At 46.4% G+C, this 19,899-nt stretch overlaps 1 protein-coding gene and 1 long non-coding RNA gene across 7 annotated transcripts in view; one reads left to right on the top strand and one right to left on the bottom strand.

The window, feature by feature from the left end:
* Positions 1-19,899, bottom strand: part of NFIA (nuclear factor I A) — a 446,003-nt gene that overhangs the window by 37,965 nt on the left and 388,139 nt on the right. For 3 of the 4 annotated variants that reach the window (XM_061633238.1, XM_061633237.1, XM_061633235.1), the window contains one exon: positions 4,057-4,148. The exons of the other annotated variant lie outside the window; for it this stretch is intronic. In XM_061633238.1, the coding sequence (XP_061489222.1) occupies positions 4,057-4,148 (92 nt within the window). The remainder of the gene's footprint in view (positions 1-4,056; positions 4,149-19,899) is intronic. 4 annotated transcript variants of the gene reach the window in all.
* The window catches only part of LOC133387769 (uncharacterized), a 30,890-nt gene that overhangs the window by 425 nt on the left and 10,566 nt on the right, over positions 1-19,899 (top strand). The gene's annotated exons all lie outside the window — the stretch shown is intronic.

Here is a 19,899-nt window from a genome sequence, read left to right as displayed (position 1 = left end):
ATTTGTATACCGTTTATGCAATTAAAAAAAGTCTAAGAGGGCTACAAAGGACAATGTAAATTATTCATTAAAAAAACCAATAAAAACAAACACTAAAAGCAAGTTAATATGGATTTTAAAAATATAAATAAAACCATCAATCTTAAAACCATTATATATAATAAAAGTACATGCTAAAATACATGCCTGGGTAGGCTTGTTGAAACAAAAGGCACTGAAAACAATACAGGAAAGGAGCCTAATATTAACGGGCAGGCAGTAGTCACACTGAAGGACTGATTCCTTTCATTATCTCTTAACATTGGCATGTTGACTGGTAGTCCAACAACATCTGGAAATCCACAGTTTAGTCAACCTTGTCCTGATGGCTAAAGTTTGTAATGCAAGAAGTAGTAGGCTCATAATGCAGTAGGCTTATGGTGGTGAATACATAGTAAGCCTGGTTTCTACAGGCAAACAATGGAGTGACACTTGACATATTAGGATGTTGCTTTATGGTGCCATTTATTTCTGTGAAACAGCTTCTATTGAGGTTTTAGTGATTGTCACCAGACCTGCAAAGTGGAAAAGGGGCAGGATGTTTTGCAGTGATGTGGTGAAAGTCACCACAACTCAGTTGTGAGTTGCTTCACACAAACAACTTTCCACACTAAGCTAAGCAGCAGTTCAAGTGTCATCTTGGCAGTAAATGCTTATCTGTGCCTTAGATGTAGTCTGTATTGGATGTGTGAATATGGCAACAGAATAAGAACATTGTTCTGTTTGCATCATGCCCTTGTAGTATGTGACATCTGTGTGCTCTTTGGTCCATGTTCTATGTTTCAGTTTTATGGAGGAGGAACACAATTACAATTCTGTCATAGCTCTTCATGCTAAATTATTATCTTTGAAATTATAATTACCAAATGAAACCAAATGATAATACTTCTTGTTCTTGACCTTTAAAGCATTGCACTATAATCATGAAAACATTCAAAATAAAAGCTATAGTTGTCATAAATGTAAGTTCCTCTTGTTAATTCTTTCCTTCCTCATGATTATGGCAAATAAGTACAGCCTTAATATTTTTCAACATCTGTCTCAAATTAATTGCTAACAAAACTGCCAACAACTATTTTCTTAATTGACACTTGGGAATTTAAAATGGTCCAGAAAGAGCACATTCAAAAAGCATCCTTGCCTAAGATGATTTTTTTAAAAAAATTGGTCAAGCTTCTGATTCAGCTATAAAAAATGTTTGAGTAGGGGAGTGTTATTCCAACTTCATTGGGGTCAAATTAGTGTTGGCTGAATTCAGGATGCTCTGGGTAGTTTTTCATTTTTATTTTCCACTTGACACTGGAAACAAAAATCTTTAAGGCTTTCCTTGACCTCCTCAGTATATTTGAGGTAACTTTTGTTTTCTGTTAGTCAAGTGGAGACATTACTCCTCTGATCCCCATTGCATATATTATTTTTCTCCCACCTGTAGAAATCAGACATATTCCAAAATTCTCCCTTCAGTCTTTTCCGTGATTCTGAATCACTGCATGTTCTATATATGTTAACGTGTTATACTGAGCAATCTTATGAAAGGAAAATCAAAATTCAAATGATATTTCGTTCAAAACAATCTTAGGAGTAGGAATTATCCCCATTTTACTTACATACTACTCGTACTCAAGAAAGAAGTTATGGAATAACTATAGATAGTTCTCTTGAAATATATTAGTACTGGTTTCTACTATAAAACAAGGCAAAAACGAGATTTCTAGGAAAGGAAGAAAAAATACAATAGACAATCGTATATAAATCAATGGCACATCCATACCTTGAATACTATATACAGTTTTATTTCTCCGCCTTAAAAAATGCAAAAATGGTCCAGTGAATAGTCTGAAAGCACATGACACACCTATACTGCTGAAGCTAAGTGGATCTTCCCTTGATCACTGCATAGATGGAAGGCAGAGTGGAAACCATGCATATCTGACACTGAGCTTTTATTTATAGCATGAATTGTGTGCACAAAAAGATAGTTTACATGTTTCAGAAGCTTAAGGTCTCTTTTTACTCCCTACATACACTGAATATCAGCATGGCAAAACAGTTGGGTAAAAAGATCAGGAAACCTCAGGCCAAGTTCTCTCCTGTAACACAGGAACATTGAAGTATGTATGTACTTTGTAATGGAGCTCCTCTAATTCTATTCAGTAGCCAAACATCACTCTTGTATGGGTGAGATTAGAAAATACTAGAAAGGAGATGTGTGGATAAGGAACCGTTTATAGTATTTTTAGTGCTGTGCGTAACTGTTAGTGTGTAACAGCAGCTGCAACAAAGATGATTGGTCTGCAAAGTTATGGATTTTCCATGCAGTTGAGAAATCATGAAGCTCAAAGAAAGCACCAGAATATAAAAACATCTTTCATCTCAACCTAGATGCTTTGCTCTAGTTGCTCTAATCCATTTTTGATCTACTGGGTTAGGACTGTCAAAGACAACATCACTCTTTTATGTAATGAAACCTTTAGAAACTGCTATGAGTATCACTGGCCCTGACTGACTGTAGGTGCTAGAACAAACTCAAGTTCCAATCTTAAGCATATTTAATTAGAAGGAAATTCCAGTGATCTGGACATATGTCCAAAGTAAGTATGCTTATAGGTGAAGCCTAAAGACTCAATCCAACTCACTTTTCTGCTGGGCTGGGATACGCTGGATGCCATGGATCTCTGGCAACACTGTGTTGGGCTCTGTGCTGAGCCGTGGCTCCACCAGGCGCCTGCTGGTGGACAGAGGGCTGGTGGAAGCCCCCCAAATTGGGTGTTTCTGGGTCATGGTGGGGGAGCAGCCATGGGGGGACTTACTCCTCCTCGCATTCAGGGCCCACTCCACCTAGAAACTCTGCCAGCCAAAGGCTGAAGGAGTAAGAAACTGTAATGGGCCACTACGGGAAGCATTTACTCCCCGCGAGGCTGATTTGTGGGAGCTGGCGCTTCCTGGCCAGCTTGTATGCAGAAGGAGGATCCATTGGCGCTTTCCGCCAGCTCCCCTTCCGCCGGCTCCCTGGTATTTGGATTATTCTGTTATGTTAGTGTTATTAAGAATGTTGTTTTCTGTTTAAGGCCCCATCTTCACTTTACATTTAAAACAGTGTTATACTAATTTCCAGAGTGATTTAACAGTTAATCCCTCTTCCCCAGGAATGTTGGAAATTGTAGTTCAGTGAGGGAATAAGAGCCTCCTGACAACTCTCAGCACTTTTAACAAATTACAGTTCAGATTCTTTGGGGGAAGCCATGACAGTTTAAAGTGGTATAATACTGCTTTACCTGTATAGTGCGCATGGGGCCTTAATTTGAGGGATCTTTTTTTAAAAAATCTGTAAACGTTTTAAAAATCTGTAAATATACTAACTCAGCATATAATGCAGGAAACATCTGTTGTGTTTGTTGTTGTACGATCTGGTAAATTCTATTTGAACAAAATATTAATTTGTATTTGCCTGTTTATTATTAATATTAATTTCACTATTAATTTGAATGATCTGCTAAATTCAGCTGTTTACCAAAGAGAAAAATGGAACTGAGTCTCTTTTCTTGAAGGTGCATGGCCTCTCTCACGTAAGAAAACAATAGTTATAGTATAGCTTCAAAAGAGAAAACATCAGTGTTTGAATATGCATAATGCCATGTGAAGTTAGTGTACAGAATGGGCCATTCTGTACGTTTTGATTTCCTTTGTGGAAGTGGCTACAAGTGGCCATTATCTTGGTTTGCAATGAAAGACTAAAAAATTGGGCTGCAGAGGTAATTATTGTGTGTTTCAGAAAGACAGAATTAAAGTTTATGAGATATGTTTTTTCTAATTATGGAAGAAACATTGTTGCCACAAAAGTTTCCAAAACAAAACATACAAACAAAAACCGGAACTGACATTTCACTGTTTGTTACTCAGACCATGAGGATGAACTGACTGGTGGTGCGACACAAGTCACTTGCCAAAGCAACACTAAAATACACCAAAGAGTTAACAAGTGGCATGGCAAACAAAGCAGAAACTGACAGCTCCCACCTGTGTCTGTTGAGGGATATTTACAAAGCTTGGATCCCGTGGTCCAACACTGACAAATCGGTTTGCAGGGGAGGTGCTGGGTGTCGAGTAGGCTGTGAAAGAAAGGGATACATGCGTTCAGGAAGCAGCACTAGATCACAGACAAACAACAGAAACAACACCAGTCTTGAAGCCACCTAAACAAATGTTGAACACAGAAATGAGCTCACATTGGAGGGGTCAAGAAGCCAATTTGGGACAACTTGATTTTGAATGATGGAGATATAAATAGGGACATAATTAGGCAATAAGAAACTTTTCAACAGAAAATTAAATGAAATCATATATTTGGAGTAAGGCACACCACGTTTAATGAAACTAATTTTGTTTTTGGGACAAGTCACTTAGTACAAAGTTCCACATACAATAAGCCCCAGGCCTGCCATCATGTACTGCTTTAAAGTGGTTCACTAATGTTGCAAAGTGATAGCACAATTAGTTCTATATTCCATATCAGAATTCAAGTACCATGTTGTGGGACTGAACAAATTCTGAATCATTTGCATTATGGGTTTGATATGCTAAAATGATCAACAAGCAGGATGCAATTTGCAAGTGTATTTGGTAGGTGCAAATGTATATAAATAGATGGCATTTATCTAAAGCTATTAGTCATAACGCAGTGACTAATGGCTCATCTGTTGTCAATGACTGAAGAAGAGAAAGCCACACAAGCTCCATAAATTCCATTTATAAATGAATTGCAACCATAAAATTGCTATATAATTAAAAAATCCAGATCCCTTCTAAATCTGACTTATTTAATTTTAATAATGAGTTTATTTTCTATCATTTCTTCACTACTACTTTGAAAAATGTCATAACTTACCAATTTAAATACTGAGTGTAAAACTGTATTGAATATTTTACACATACATTAGTTTATCAGACTTGGAGAATTCAATGAGGACAGCTTTGTGTATGATACTATAACTGCTTTGTGTATGATATTGTAACTGGCAATATGATTTATATTAAGAAATTAATAATTTAAGGAAGAAAAATATCAGTAAAAATAATTTAAAAGAAGAAAAACCTCCAGTCTATTAAGATGAGGGCCTTAGTTGTTATACCATCTTCTCATTAATATAATGATTGATATTAGCGAAATGATTCCCACTCCTTTCAGAGTAACAAATACAGGGTGTAATCCTATGGGTTCTCACCTGAGAGTAATCACCACTGAATATAATGGCACATCTGAGTAAATACACCAAGAATTATGCTGTAAGCCTCACAGAAGGTTATTTAAGTAATCCAAAGATGCAGTGTGTTTACACTGCCAAGATACAGTAGTTAGAGAATTGCCATGATTTTGTGTGAGCTTTTCATCAGAGTACTATTGGACAAATGGCCAACTGTTTATGTTCCATTAAACAATAAATGTCAATGGAACTATGATTGTTTTAAAAAAGCATTAGAACAAGAATTAGACTCTCATGATGTTCTGCACATGGTATCTTATGTGTAGAATACCAGTCTAGCTCCCACTTCCATTCACATGTGATGTGAAACAATTCTTCCTAAAACCATGGAGAACCTCTCCCAATCAGAGTAGACAATTCTGGGTTAGAAGGATAATAGCCTAACCTGGTACAAGGCAGATCCTATCTTCCTATGTCTATGGGTTAGGAAAACTGTGAATCTGTCCTGCATCAGAAAAACAGTGCTCCTTGCCACTGCTGGTGCAATGGGACATGGTAGAGTGGAATACAGTAGTGGAATATGGTACTGTGGTATGACCAATGTTGTTCTGTTGAGATTTATTATCCCGCCTCAATCAATTGCAAATCAATGCAATGGAACACAACACCTAGTTGAGCACAGAACAAATTCTAATTTGCAGTGCTCAAATGCTCTTCATGAGCATAATTGAAGCAAGGGGAATTATTGATTCCTGATCACAGGCTGTCCTGCCTGAAGTCGAGAGATCCAGTCTCAGACGCGGCTGTGATTTTTTCTCTTTTTATTAAAGTTACAGTTACATCAAAAGCAGTTTGCCTCATTAACCTAACTAAGCTTTCTAGGAACTTTTGCCCTGGCTAACTCTGACTAAGCATGACTTTGCTGAGCTCCAGCGTTGACTCAGCAATGAACCTCTCCCCTGCCTCAACTTAAGTAGGCTTGACTTTCATGTGTAGACACTGGCTCTTCCACAATGACTGTTGAATCTCCCACTTCAGCCACCACCGTGTGCGGGGCAAAGAAAGCTGGCTCTCAGCTTCCCCCTCCAAGAGTTGTGGGTGGTTGGCTTGCTCAACCGTGGGAAGCTGCAGAGCACATGGCTAGAAAATGACAGGTGAAGCAGGCGGCACCTCTGATGCGGGCGCAGTCACTGGGGGTGTGTCTAACAGAGCAGTCTCCAATGGTGCAGTCTCTGGTTGCGCTTCAGCAGGGGGGCAGAATCGGGAGGAGTCAAGCTGTCAGTGACAGGGATCTGCATGCTCTTTGGTCTCTCCCTGCTGCTAGCCCCTTCCCCCAACTCATCATCACAATCCTCAAAGTCAGAGTCTGGCATCTTGAAGCCTCCCCTCTCAACCTGGGTCACAACATCCTCCTCCTGCTCATGCCAAATCCCCCCCCCACCGGCAGCTTTGGTTTGTCAGGGTAAGCATCATAAAACTCTCTCACCAAGTCCGGCATGTGAACATTGGCCACCGCCTCCCAAGATCTTTCCTTCAGACCAAATCCCCTCCAATGGATCAGGTATTGCAACTTTCCCTGGTGCCAGTGAGAGTTGAGGATCTGCTTGCCTCAAACTCCTCCTGACCATTGACCAAGACAGGAGGAGGCGGATGCTTGGTGGGGGTCTGGCAGTTTATCTGGGGTTAACAAGGAGCGATGAAAGACAGGATGGATCTTGAGAGAAGCAGGTAGACATAAACAAAATGCCATTGGGTTGATTTGAGCCTCCACTTCAAAGGGTCCCAGTCTTCGAGCCTCTAGTTTATGGCTGGGAACTCATGTGGGCAAATAGCGTGTGGAAATCCACAACTTGTCTGCAACCTGTATCTCTGGTCCAGGATGACGGTGTTGATCCGCTACCCATTAGTAGTTGGCTTTCGCCTGTGAAAGCTGCTCCTGTAGTAACTGCTGCATTGCCTGCAATTCTTGCACGAACTCTGCTGCTGCTGAAACAGCTGGGTTAGAGCCAGGGGTGGCAAAAGTGCATGGTGGAATCTAAAGTTAGCAAAGAATGGCGTCTGCTGAGTAGACGCATGCACTGAGTTATTGTAGGCAAACTCTGCCAGTGGCAATAATGACACCCAGTTGTCTTGCTGATAGTTTACATAGCAGTGGAGATATTGTTGTAAAGTAGTGTTCACTTTCTCTTTCTGTCTATCTGTCTGGGGGTAGTGTGCAGACGACAGCCTTAACTCACTGTGCAGCAATTGCCATAACGCCTGCCAGAAGCGAGCTGTGAACTGGGCTCCCCAGTCCAAAACCAAACTGGTGGGGAGACCATGCAGATGAAAAATGTGCTCTACAAACAGTTGGGAGGTCTCTTGGGCAGGGCAGCCCAGCACAGGGGATGAAGTGAGTCACTTTGCTGAAAGCATCCATGACCACCAAAATAGTCATCTTCCCCTGGGAAGTAGGTAAGTCTGTGATGAAGTCCAAAGTCACCATTTGCCAGGGTCCCTCAGGCGTGGGAAAAGGCTCCAGAAAACACACGAGTCACCCTGGGGCATGTTTTGCCCTTGTGCATTTGGACAGGATTAAACATACTTCTCTACGTCATGTTTACACCTTGGCCACCAAAAGTCTCGTAAAGTTTTAAAAAACCCAAAATGTCCAGCAGTGGGGTATCATAACACTGGTGGAGGACCTTGGCTCGCAACTCTCCTGAAGGCACATACAGAGTCTCATAGAGATAGAGCAGCCCAGCTTGATGGGAGAATCCCGGTGCACAGTCTTGCTGTGATTGCTCCAGTTCCTGCACCCACTCCTGAGAGTACAGTGTACGGGTCTTGTTGGGCTCTGTGCAGTTCCTTGAACCATGGGTCAGGGCAACTGGCTGTGACCATCTTTACCAAGGGGATGATGTGACATAATTGTGTGGCAGGCTGAGTTTTCTGGTACTCAGGCTTGCAGGATAATGCACCCGCCCGGTGGTTCTGAGCCTGTGGAATGTAACTGATGTGGAAGTGGAACCTGGCGAAGAACTGCGCTCATTGAACCTGCTGCTGATTCAGCTTGTGGACTGTCTGTAAACTTTCTAGGTTCCTGGGGTCGGTACGAACCTCCAGTTGGTGCCACACCCCCTCCAACAGATGACGCCAGGTCTCAAAGGAGTCATGAATGGCCAGCAGTTCCTTCTCCCAGACTGTATAGTTCCTCTCAGCGCTTGTTAGCTTCCTGGAGAAGTAAGCGCAGGGTTGTAAACCCCTATCCATTTTGACTGGCTGTAAAGCACCGATGGCATCAGACACATCACTCTCCACCACAAAGGGTTGCTGAGGGTCAGCATGCTGGAGTATGGGCTGCACCTCCTCTGGTGGGGAGGAAGCTGCCAACGTTACAGGGTTGGGTTTCTCAGGGGGGCTGGCAGTGCTGTTCGTAGTATTCCTATTGAAATGTCACAGTAGCCTCTTTCCAAGAGATGACAGGATTATGCTGGGTCAGCCAGGTCATGCCCAACACCACAGGGAAACAGGGAAGCACTGCCAGATAGAATGACATCCTTTCCACATGTCCTGGTATCTCCACTCTCAGGGGCTTGGTGGCTCTGGTGACAGTTCCTGACTTCAGTGGCTGGCTATCTATGGTCTCCATTGACAGCAGCGACTCAAGATCTATGTGGGTTTTTTTTAGCAAAATTCAGATCCATGAAGTTGGTGGAAGCGCCTGAATCCACCATTGCAAATACTTGGATGTCTGGACCCTCTGGCAAGCCCAAGTGAATGTATAGGTGCAAGGCAGACTTTGGTGGAAGAGGCTGTTCTTGAGGTCTCTGACTCAAAGTCATTCCAAGCTTTTGACTTCTATGAGACCTGGGATTTGTAGTTTTCCTGCACCAGTGTCTTCTCCAACTTGGACGGGCAGGATTTGGCCATATTCCCGCCTTCCCGCAATATAAACACAGCCCCTCCTTTCAACACTTCTCCTTCTGAGCCTCTGTCATACATGGCCAAGCGCCCCCCAGTTGCATGGGCTCCGCCTGTGACTGCAGCAAGGTTCTCACACTCAGAGCAAAGCAGGCGTGAGGGAGGGGGGTTGGAGGCATGGCTCTGGCTGATTTAGCTCAGTGCTCCTGGTGGCAACCTTCAAGCCAGCTGTCTATCTGCAAGCACAGCTAGATGAGAGCTGATAAGCATCCATGTGGTGGTGTGTGTGCCAACTTGTTCAGAATCTCTCAGCCACGACCTTCTTGGTAGTGATACATCAAGGCTGATTTGTTCCAGTCCACCTTCTGAGCCAGGATTTGAACGGCATTGGTATAAGTTGCCACAGAGTCTTTGCCCTGCTGCAGCTTTCCCAGTCGACATGACATGATGGCTTTCCACGGAGGGTCTCTAAAGATCTCTGCCATCTCCGTTATGAAATTGTCAAACTGGTTTAACATGGGGTCATTTTGAAGCTTGCAGGGGAGTCACCCACTGAGCTACCTCCCCCCTAGAAGGCTGATGATGAAAGCCACTTTCAAGGTGTCATTAGGAAAGTCCAACAGATATACTACTCATGCTGGTCTATGAACGTAGCAAACAGTTCCTTGTTCCCATTGTAGCGAGGGGGTAGTCCCACTGCAGGCTTAGCTCGAGGTGCAGGAGCTGGCGGGGCAGGTACTGCCCCTTGTTGCAGGTTAGTCATCTGGGTAGCTAGCTGGGTCATTTGTTGATGTAAAGTCTGGTTCTTGGCATGAAGTTGCTGGAGCTTGGTTAACATGTTCTGAAATGCGCCCTGGAGACCTTCTCCTTGCCCGCCGCTCACTTCCATCTCTGTCATGGGATCGTCGGGTGGAGAAGTAGGGGGCTGAGTCAAACTGTCTTGCCTGAAGTCGAGAGATCCAGTCTTGGACACGGCTGTGATTTTTTCTCTTTTTACTAAAGTTACAGTTACATCAAAAGCAGTGCACCTCATTAACCAAACTAAGCTTTCTATGAACTTTTGCCCTGGCTAACTCTGACTAAGCATGACTTTGCAGTGCTCCGACGTTGACTCAGCAACAAACCCCTCCCCTGAGTCAACTTAAGTAGGCTTGGCTTTTGCATGTAAACACTGGCTCCTCCTCAATGTCTGTTGAATCTCCCGCTTCAGCCTCCGCTGATCATGGGGTGAAGGAAGCTGGCTCTCAGCTCCCCCCTCTGAGAGTTGTAGGCGGTTAGCTTGCTTGACTGTGGGAAGCTGCAGGGTGCACGGCTGGGAAATGACAGGTGAAGCAGGCGGTGCTTCTGACGTGGGCACAGGCACTGTGGTGTGTCTATCAGAGCAGTCGCCAATGGGGCAGTCTCTCACAGCTCTGGTTGCTGTCAGTGACAGGGATCTGCACTCTCTGTGGTCTCTCCCTGCTACTAGTCCCTTCCCCCAGCTCATCATCCCAGTCCTCAAAGTCAGAGTCTGGCATCTCGAAGCTTTCCCTCCCAACCTGGGTCACAACACAGGCACTGTAAGGCACATTTTATACAATTTTTTACACATTTCCAAGTATTTATAATCTAGATTTATATATATAGCAATAAGTCAACATAGCAAATGCTGAAATCTAGTCTTAACTTTTTTTCTTTTTAAAATTCTAGGTCCATCTATTTTCTAACGTATCCAGCAGCCATGCTGTACACATCATCAATCACATTAGACTCTTGTTTAAGAAAAAGTAAATGTACAGCAAATGGTTTCAGACTATTCACACAATAACTTCATTTGGCAACAATTTATTTTGGTCCATCTGAACAAACCTTCTGAACTGAAAATGGACCATTGGTCTCACTTGAAGGGTGATTTTCATATGAGTACGGCCCTCACTGCGGGTTATGGCTCCACCTATCGTGCGAAGGCAAGAATGTTTTTGAAGTCAAGACTAGGGGCGTCAGGCCCTTCCCACTCTCCAGTTCATTCGCAGCAAGTCTAAAGAGAAATATCTAAAAACACAAGAACAAGGCCAACAGGCCTGCCAGCAGGAAAATAACACAATAATACATTCATAATAACGTGACTCCAACATAGCGAGATAACAGAACTAGCAGTCTTGGCTTCACTAGAAAATTTAAATATAATAGCGTAACAGTAATATATAACACATTAGAAAATATCTAGTCATCCTCCAAGTGGGAGGGTCGTGAGGGCCGTACTCATATGAAAATCACCCTTCAGGTGAGACCAATGGTCCATTTTCCATATGAGTCTGGCCCTCACTGCGGGATGTACCAAAGCAGCCCATACAGGGAGGGACCACCCACATGCTAATCCTCATTAAGAACCTGTTGCAACACTCGTCTGCCAAAAGAGGCGTCAGCAGAGGCATAGCGATCTATTTTATAATGACTTATAAACGAGTGTGGGGTAGACCAAACGGCAGCCCTGCAAATATCAGCAACAGGAGCGTTGGTAGCAAAAGCAGCCGTAGTAGCAGCTGACCTGGTTGAATGAGCAGAAATGCTATCTGGCACTGGAAGCTTAAGAGATTCGTAAGCTAAGGCAATACATGCCCGCAACCAGCGGGATAAGGTGGAATTAGCTACTTTATGCCCCATAGAACGTGGATTAAAGGATACAAACAGAGACTCCGTTCGTCGAATCTCCTGGGTCCTAGACAGGTAGGTCTTGAGAGCCCTCCGAACATCCAACAAATGCCAAGCCTTCTCTAGATGATGAGTGGGGTTCGGGCAAAACGACGGGAGTACAATGTCCTGATTGCAATGGAAAACTGAATTGACCTTGGGGCGGAAGGAAGGATCAGTTTTCAGCACAACAGAATCCTTGTGAAAGACACAGAGATGGCGAGCAGAAGACAATGCACCCAGTTCCTAAACTCGTCTCGCAGAGGTGATCGCGATCAGGAACAAGACCTTGAAGGACAGCAGACGTAAAGGCACAGTCCTGATGGGTTCAAACGGAGGGCGTTGCAAAGCCTGCAGAACCTTCGACAAACTCCATGAGGGAAACCGATGGACAACAGCCGGGGATCATAGAGCGACCCCTCAGAAAGCGTTTGATGAACGGATGTGAGGCAATAGTCGCACCAGAAGAAGACACTGAGAGAATAGACGACAAAGTTGAGGCATGTCGACGTAAAGTGTTGGGTCTGAGTCCCATCATAAAGCCGCTATGGAGATATTGCAGCACCTGTTGCATGGTGGCCTGGGATGGATCGTGGTGGTGGGACTGGCACCACTTGGAGAAAGCCACCCAAGTATGTTGATAAATACGAGTGGTAGATGGTCTTCTCGAGGCCAAGATAATATCAATAACAGCGTCAGACAGGCCAGCCGACCTCAAATGTCCCCGTTCAAAAGCCACGCTGTTAGATTGAGCCAAGTGGGGTCCTGGTGCCATACTGGACCCTGGGATAGAAGGTCTGGCCTGACTGGAAGTGTCCAAGGATCCATCACTGACATTGCAAGAAGATCCGAGAACCATGGTCGGCGTGGCCAATATGGTGCTATCAGAACCAACTGTGCCCTCTCGCTTCGCGCCTTCCTCAAGGTTTGGCTAACAGTGGTATTGGAGGGAAGGCGTACAAAAGACCGTCTGGCCACGGTGTTGACAGCGCATCCACTGCTTCCGCCGTTGTATCCAGGTATCAGGCAAAGCACCTGGGAAGTTGGCAATTGCGACTGGAAGCAAGCAGGTCGATTGAGAAGACGCCGAACCGACACTGAAGACGATGAAAAACGGTTGGATGAAGCTTCCATTCTCCCGGAAAAACCTGTTGTCTGCTGAGCCAGTCTGCTGTCACATTCCAAATCCCTCTGAGATGTTCTGCTTTCAGGGATTGTAGATGTTGTTCTGCCCAGACGAAGATGAGGAAGGCTAGGTCCTGCAGAGGACGGGACCTGGTGCCCCCCTGTCTGTTCAAATGTGATTTTACACACGTGTTGTCCGTTCAAATAAGAACATGGCCCAAAGGAATGCGACTGGAAGCAAGCAGGTCGATTGAGAAGACGCCGAACCGACACTGAAGACGATGAAAAACGGTTGGATGAAGCTTCCATTCTCCCGGAAAAACCTGTTGTCTGCTGAGTCAGTCTGCTGTCACATTCCAAATCCCTCTGAGATGTTCTGCTTTCAGGGATTGTAGATGTTGTTCTGCCCAGACGAAGATGAGGAAGGCTAGGTCCTGCAGAGGACGGGACCTGGTGCCCCCCTGTCTGTTCAAATGTGATTTTTCACACGTGTTGTCCGTTCAAATAAGAACATGGCCCAAAGGGAACAGCGACTGAAAATGAAGTAGAGCTAAGTGGACAGCCTTCAGCTCCAGCCAATTGATGCTCTGAGTCTGCTCTGCGGTGGACCAAATCCCCTGAACGTACTGGGAGTTGCAGTGGGTTCCCCAGCTGATGAGACTGGCATCTGTGGTGACAACAGTCCTGCGGGGTTCTCTGAACGGAGTGCCCTTGGAAAGATGTTGGACCCTCGTCCACCAGCGGAAGGAAAGGCGCAGTGCGGGGCTCATGGGGACTTTGCGATGATTGGAGCTGGCAATGTCCTGCTGAAAAGGCAACAAAGCCCACTGAAGGTGACGAGTGTGTGCTCGAGCCCATGGCACAATATGGATGGTAGAGATGAACATTCTGAGCGCCCTGGCTAGAAGCATGACGTCTGCGGATGTTTGTTGCATCAAGGACCTTGTGATGTTTGTGATGGCAGTGATGCAATCTGGAGACAGAGACACCATTGCCTGCAGGGTGTCCAACGTCGCCCCTAGATGTAGTAGGCATTGGGTTGGTTGAAGATGGCTTTTGTCGAAGTTGACAAGCCAGCCGTAGGCCTGCAAGACATTGAGGGTGAGCGTTATATGACGATGAGCCAGCTCCTCGGAACTTGCCCGTATTAACAGGTCGTCCAAATATGAGTACAGATGGACCCCCTGAATCCGGAGATAAGCCACTAAGATGAGTAGCACTTTGGTAAATACTCTCGGGGCAGAGGAGAGGCCGAACGGCATCGCTCTATATTGGAAGTGCTGGTGGCCAAAGGCAAACCGAAGGAATTTTCTGTGGGCTATGCAAATGGGCACATGGAGATACGCTTCCTTTAGGTCGATAGAAGCCAGGAAGTCTCCTTCTTGCAGGCTTTCTGTAATGGAGTGGAGGGATTCCATTGTGAACCTGCGATATGTTACAAAACGGTTGACAAACTTGAGGTCCAATACCACCCTCCATGACAAATCTCGTTTGGGCACAGCAAATAGGAGGGAGTACACCCCTTCCAACCTCTCTGTTGTAGGGACTGGCTCTATCGCCGCTATGTCCAAGAGGTGATGTATAGCTGTCTGCATGATGCCGTGCCTGTCTGGCGCCCTGGGACAGGGAGAGGGATGGAACATGCGTGGTGGGGTTGCCCAAAACTCTATTGCATAGCCGTAACAAAAAAGGTCCCTGATCCAGGCGACCTTAGTCAGACGCAGCCAATGGTCTCCAAACATAAGCAGTCTGCCCCCAACCGATAATGCATTAATATTGTTTGTTCTGGCGAGACCCCTATATGAGGGCGATGAGGTACCTCTGTGCCCTTGGTACTGACCTCTGCCCTGGAAACGTCTGTTCCAGGCTCCCCTGAAGGGACGGGCGTCATAGGATCGGAAGTCGCGGCCTCGTCCTCCTGGCCACGTTCCTCGAAAGGGCTGGTTTGTGCGGAATGAGGGGAAGCGCCTGAAAGGCCGGTGCTCAACATTCTTGACAGTGGCCAAAACCGGTTTTCGAGTGTCCTTCGGATAAACATGCACTGCCTTTAGGGCTTCGTCGCCAAAGAGTAAAGGTCCAGAGTAAGGTGCTCTGGAGAGATTAACTCTGGCTGTAGAGTCAGCTTGCCAGTGATGAAGCCAAAGGGTTCGTCGAGCCACTATCTGAGCCGTCATGGCTCGTGCTCCCAGTTGATTGGCATCCAAGGTGGCATCAGCTACAAACGCCGCCGTCTTACACAACTTTATCAGTGACCTTCTCATCGATGCAGGATCAGGATTAGGATCCTCTAGAAGATCATCCAGCCACATCATTGCTGCCCTGGAGAAAACGGAAGCCGATGCGGAGGCACGCATGAAGAAAGCGGTGGCCTCATGATTCTTGCGTAGAGCGAAGTCTAACCTCCGCTCAGTAGCATCCTTTAGTTGGGATTGTCCTTCCTGTGGCAAAAGAGAGCGAGAAACTAGACTAGCGATAGGCTCGTCTATGCCGGGAACGGCCAGTTTGTTGGTAAAGTCAGGAGCCAGGGAATAAAGCTTGTCCGCAAGGTTCTTGAAGCGGCGAGCTTGCAAGGGATGAGACCATTCGTCGGCGGCCAGTTTTGCGATGGGATCTGGCACTGGGAGGTAATGTTCTACTGGTGCAGGTGATTTCAGAACCCTGGCCCCTTTAATAGCTGGAGTGGTAGCTGCAGGCGGAGTAGCTTGGAGACCAAGGGTGCTAACTACCCTGCGAGCAAGAGGCTGATAGTCGGAAGCATTAAACAAGCGGTACAATGTATTCTCCTCATGTTCCGAATAATCACTCCATTCGTCACCTTCAGCTTGATCAACGAAGGGTGACTCCGCCCCACACGAGAAGTCATCAATACATCTGCCTCTGGCAGTATCAAAAGGATTTGGGGAGCAAGATGGATTTGCCTCATTATATACATATTGGTCCATACTGTGCTGAGGTATGGCAGGAACATGTGGTGACTGCGTTTGTAAAAATGACAGCATGCCTTGTAACTGTGAAAGAAACTCATGAGACAGCTGCAGCCCCGGTGAAGCAGATGGAGGGGCTTGAGTAGGTGGCGCAGTGGACTGTGACAGCGGATAAGCCCTGGGCGGCAACATTGGAGGAGGCTGGCTAGTTGTTGGCTGTTCAGGAAAACCCGCAAATTCCTCTTCGTCAGAGGAAGCAGCGGGAGAATGAAATATATTTGTTAACTGTTCCTGGACTGCTCTGGTGTGAGTCTGAACAGAGGCATAGCGTGGGCGTTTGGTTTTGCTGTGGCTGGAAAGGTGTTTAGTCTTGGCCACAGCTTTGACATGCTTAGTCTTAGTAGTCTTAGCTGGTTGTAGCTTGGCTGTCTGAGGCATTTCTGGCTGTTCCGCCATCTTATATTCTCTATGGGTTTCAGTACACGGCCACAGAGGGGGCAGAATGTAAAGACCCGAACAGGCTCAGTACACGACCACAGCGGGGGTAGAATGTACTGGCAGATGGCTAGGTACACGGCCACAGAGGGGGCAGAATGTACTGTTTATACAGTCCTGGTACACGGCCACAGAGGGGGCAGAATGTACTATTATATGCAGTCCTGGTACACGGCCACAGAGGGGGCAGAATGTACAGATCAAATAACTCGTGCACAATCTCAGCAGTCTTAGTGCACGGACGGTTGAATGTATAATTCAAAAAGTCTATTGCCCAGCCACAGCCTTGATGATCCAGACGCAAATGAGCAAGTAGTTGTGGAGACTAGCGCGTGTAGAACTGTGGATTCTTATCTGCAGGACACATACAGGGCTAGACTCACTTTTATTAGTAGTACTGAAGGGAACAGAAAAAGAGGGAAAAGGTTGATAAAAATGCAATCAAAAATGGCGGCTATAATGAAGGAGCAATGGCGGCTCTGAGGGCAGCAAAAAGGGGCTGCCGATCACGGTCTCAAAAGCGTGCTGCAGCCGCGAGGAAAAAGGAAATCACGGCTGGAAAAGGCAGACAGGCGAGACTTGGTCAGGGGAGCAGAGCGGCCGGTGAAGGACCGTAGCAGCTGAGGGGGTAATGGGAAAACAAGCTACAGCCGCTGACTGAAAAACCGTCGCGGCGAGGCTTTAAAGCCGCGGAGCGAGGCAGGGAGGTTGAGGGGCCCAGGGGGGGGAGCCGCAGCTGCAGTCTCCCGGCCGAAAGGAGCAGTGAGGGAAAAGCCGCAGCCGGTCTGGGACTAAGCAAAGAGAGCTGCTAAGCAGGCTCCAGAGAGACGGGCAGGGAGCTGCCGCCACAAGCTCCCGTCTGGAAACGAAAGAGCCGCAGCTGACCGAGGTGCTCGAGGTAGTCTCGAGCGTGCGGGTTCTCTCCCCTGACCTCTTAGTCTTGGGGGATTTTAACCTGCATGCCGAGGCTGCTCTCATAGGAGCTCCTCGGGATTTCATGGAAACCATGACTTCCTGGGAACTGGACCTTTGTAATTTTGGACCCACCCATGTAGCCGGTCATGCTCTCGACCTTGTGTTTGTCTCGGGAGGGGAAGGAAGTGCTCTGAAAATGGGGGCTGTTTCTTTGAACCCCGTGTCATGGTCAGATCACTATCTGGTGAACATGGACTTCTCACTGCCACATACCCTCTGCAGGGGTAAGGGACCCATTAAGATGGTCCGCCCCAGACGCCTGATGGAGCCAAAAGGATTCCTGAATGCGCTGGGAGATGTGGAGCCGTCAGAAAGTCGCCCAGTCGAAACCCGGGTGACGGAGTGGAATAGGGAGATCACCAGGGCAATAGACTGGGTGGCTCCAAAACGTCCTCTCCCACTGAATAGAACTCAGATTGCACCCTGGTATACACCACGCTTACGGGGCCTGAGGCAGGAGGTGAGACAACTAGAGCGCCGGTGGCGGAAATCTCGTTCTGACGTGATCGGACACTTGTTAGAGCAGCAATAGCTGCCTATCAAGTGGCAACGAAGGCAATGAAGAGAGAATTCTTTGCTGCCTCCATTGCGTCTGCAGAGTGTTGTCCCAGGAGGTTGTTCCAAGTGGTCTGAAGCCTGGTCGGTTCGGTTGCACAGGAACCCTTGGAACACGGTATCCTCCTGGATTGCCTGAGGGGAATGGGAATAGGAGGCACTGTTTTACAGTGGTTCCATTCCTATCTCTTTGATAGGCACCAGCGGGTGGCATTGGGAGATGAGGTTTCAGACCCTTGGCCTCTCAATTGTGGTGTGCCACAGGGTTCTATCCTCTCTCCCATGCTATTCAACATCTATATAAAGCCGCTGGGGGGCATCATCAGGAGATTTGGGCTGCAGTGCCACCAATATGCGGATGACACTCAGCTCTATCTCTCATTTAAGTCCTCACCAGAGATGACTGTGGTTACCATTTCCAAGTGCCTGGAGGCCGTAAGTGAATGGATGGGAGGAAACAGGCTGAGGCTGAACCCCGACAAGACCGAGGTACTGCTTGTGGGAGATAGGAGGAACTTGGGTGATTTTGACCTGGTGTTGAATGGGGTAAGATTGCCCCTGAAGGACCAGGTTTGCAGCCTCGGTGTTGTTCTTGATTCCCAGCTGTCCATGGAGGCTCAGGTCGTGGCGGTGAGCCAGGCAGCTTGGTATCAATTACATTTGATACAAAGGCTGCGACCTTACCTCCCTGTCCATCTGCTCCCACGGGTGGTACATGCCCTGGTCTCCTCTCGCTTAGACTATTGTAATGCGCTCTATGAGGGGCTACCCTTGAAGACAGTCCGGAAATTACAGCTGGTACAGAACGCGGCGGCACGTCTGATCAAGAACAGCCGCCGCCGAGACCATATCACTCCAGTACTTAAAGATCTTCACTGGCTACCAGTTGTTTACCAGGCCCAATTCAAGGTGTTGGTTTTAACCTTTAAAGCCCTTTACGGTTTTGGTCCAGTTTATCTAAAGGAACGCCTTCAGCATCACCAGATAGGCCGCCAAACGAGATCAGCCTCCCAAGACCTTCTCTCGGTCCCACCAGTCAAAACACCTAAGCTGGTGCGGACCAGAGAGAGGGCATTTTCAATTGTGGCCCCCGCCCTCTGGAACTCTCTGCCTTATGATCTCCGCCATGCCCCCTCCCTGACAGGCTTCCACCGAGAACTGAAAACATGGTTTTTTAGGCAGGCATTCGAGACCTCTGTCTAATTTAGTTTACATTTTTGTATGATGGGGGTAGGTTTGGATTGAGTATACTTGTTGTTTTGTATTATATGTTATATTTTACTCTATGTTATATTTTAGTCTATGTGTGCCGCCTAGAGTGGCCGTTAATTCGGCCAGATAGGCGGCCTAGAAATAAAATTTTATTATTATTATTATTATTTACGGAGCCGAGTTGAAATCTGGAAAAAATGACTTGGCCCATGCAAGGGAGAGAGCAGAGAGCTGCAGCCGCAAGCTCCCGCCTAAAAAACTGCAGCCGCGGTCTGTTAAAGAGCCGTTAGGCTACAACCTGGGGAAAATAATAATAATAATATTTAATTTGTTTGTCGCCTATCTGGCAATTAGCCACTCTAGGCAACGTACATTAAAATGAGATAAAATACAACAATATCAAATACAACAATACAACGATATCAAATGCAGTCATATTAATGACAGTAGATAAAGATACTGGACAGTCATCAATACATATAAAAGCACTTATATTAGCAGCATATGATAGATGGTAAAATCATAAAGATTTACCCTTCCCAAGGACCTCAAAGGCCTGTTGGAAAAGCCACGTCTTCAGGGCCTTGCGGAATACCTCTAGGGAAGGAGCATGTCGAAGGTCACATGGGGGGGAGTTCCAAAGAGTGGGGGCCACCACAGAAAAGGCTCTCTCCCTAGTACCCACCAACCTAGCTGTTTTGGTTGGCGGGATTGCGAGAAGGCCTTGAGTGGCTGATCTAGTTGGGCAGCATAATTGGTGGTGGTGGAGGCACTCATTCAGGTAAGCTGGGCCGAAACCG

The sequence above is a fragment of the Rhineura floridana genome, chromosome 6 (genome assembly GCF_030035675.1).
Source record: "Rhineura floridana isolate rRhiFlo1 chromosome 6, rRhiFlo1.hap2, whole genome shotgun sequence".
Taxonomy (NCBI): domain Eukaryota; kingdom Metazoa; phylum Chordata; class Lepidosauria; order Squamata; family Rhineuridae; genus Rhineura; species Rhineura floridana.
The sequence above is the reverse complement of the archived record's forward strand: the minus strand, read 5'-3'. Positions and strand labels throughout refer to the sequence as shown.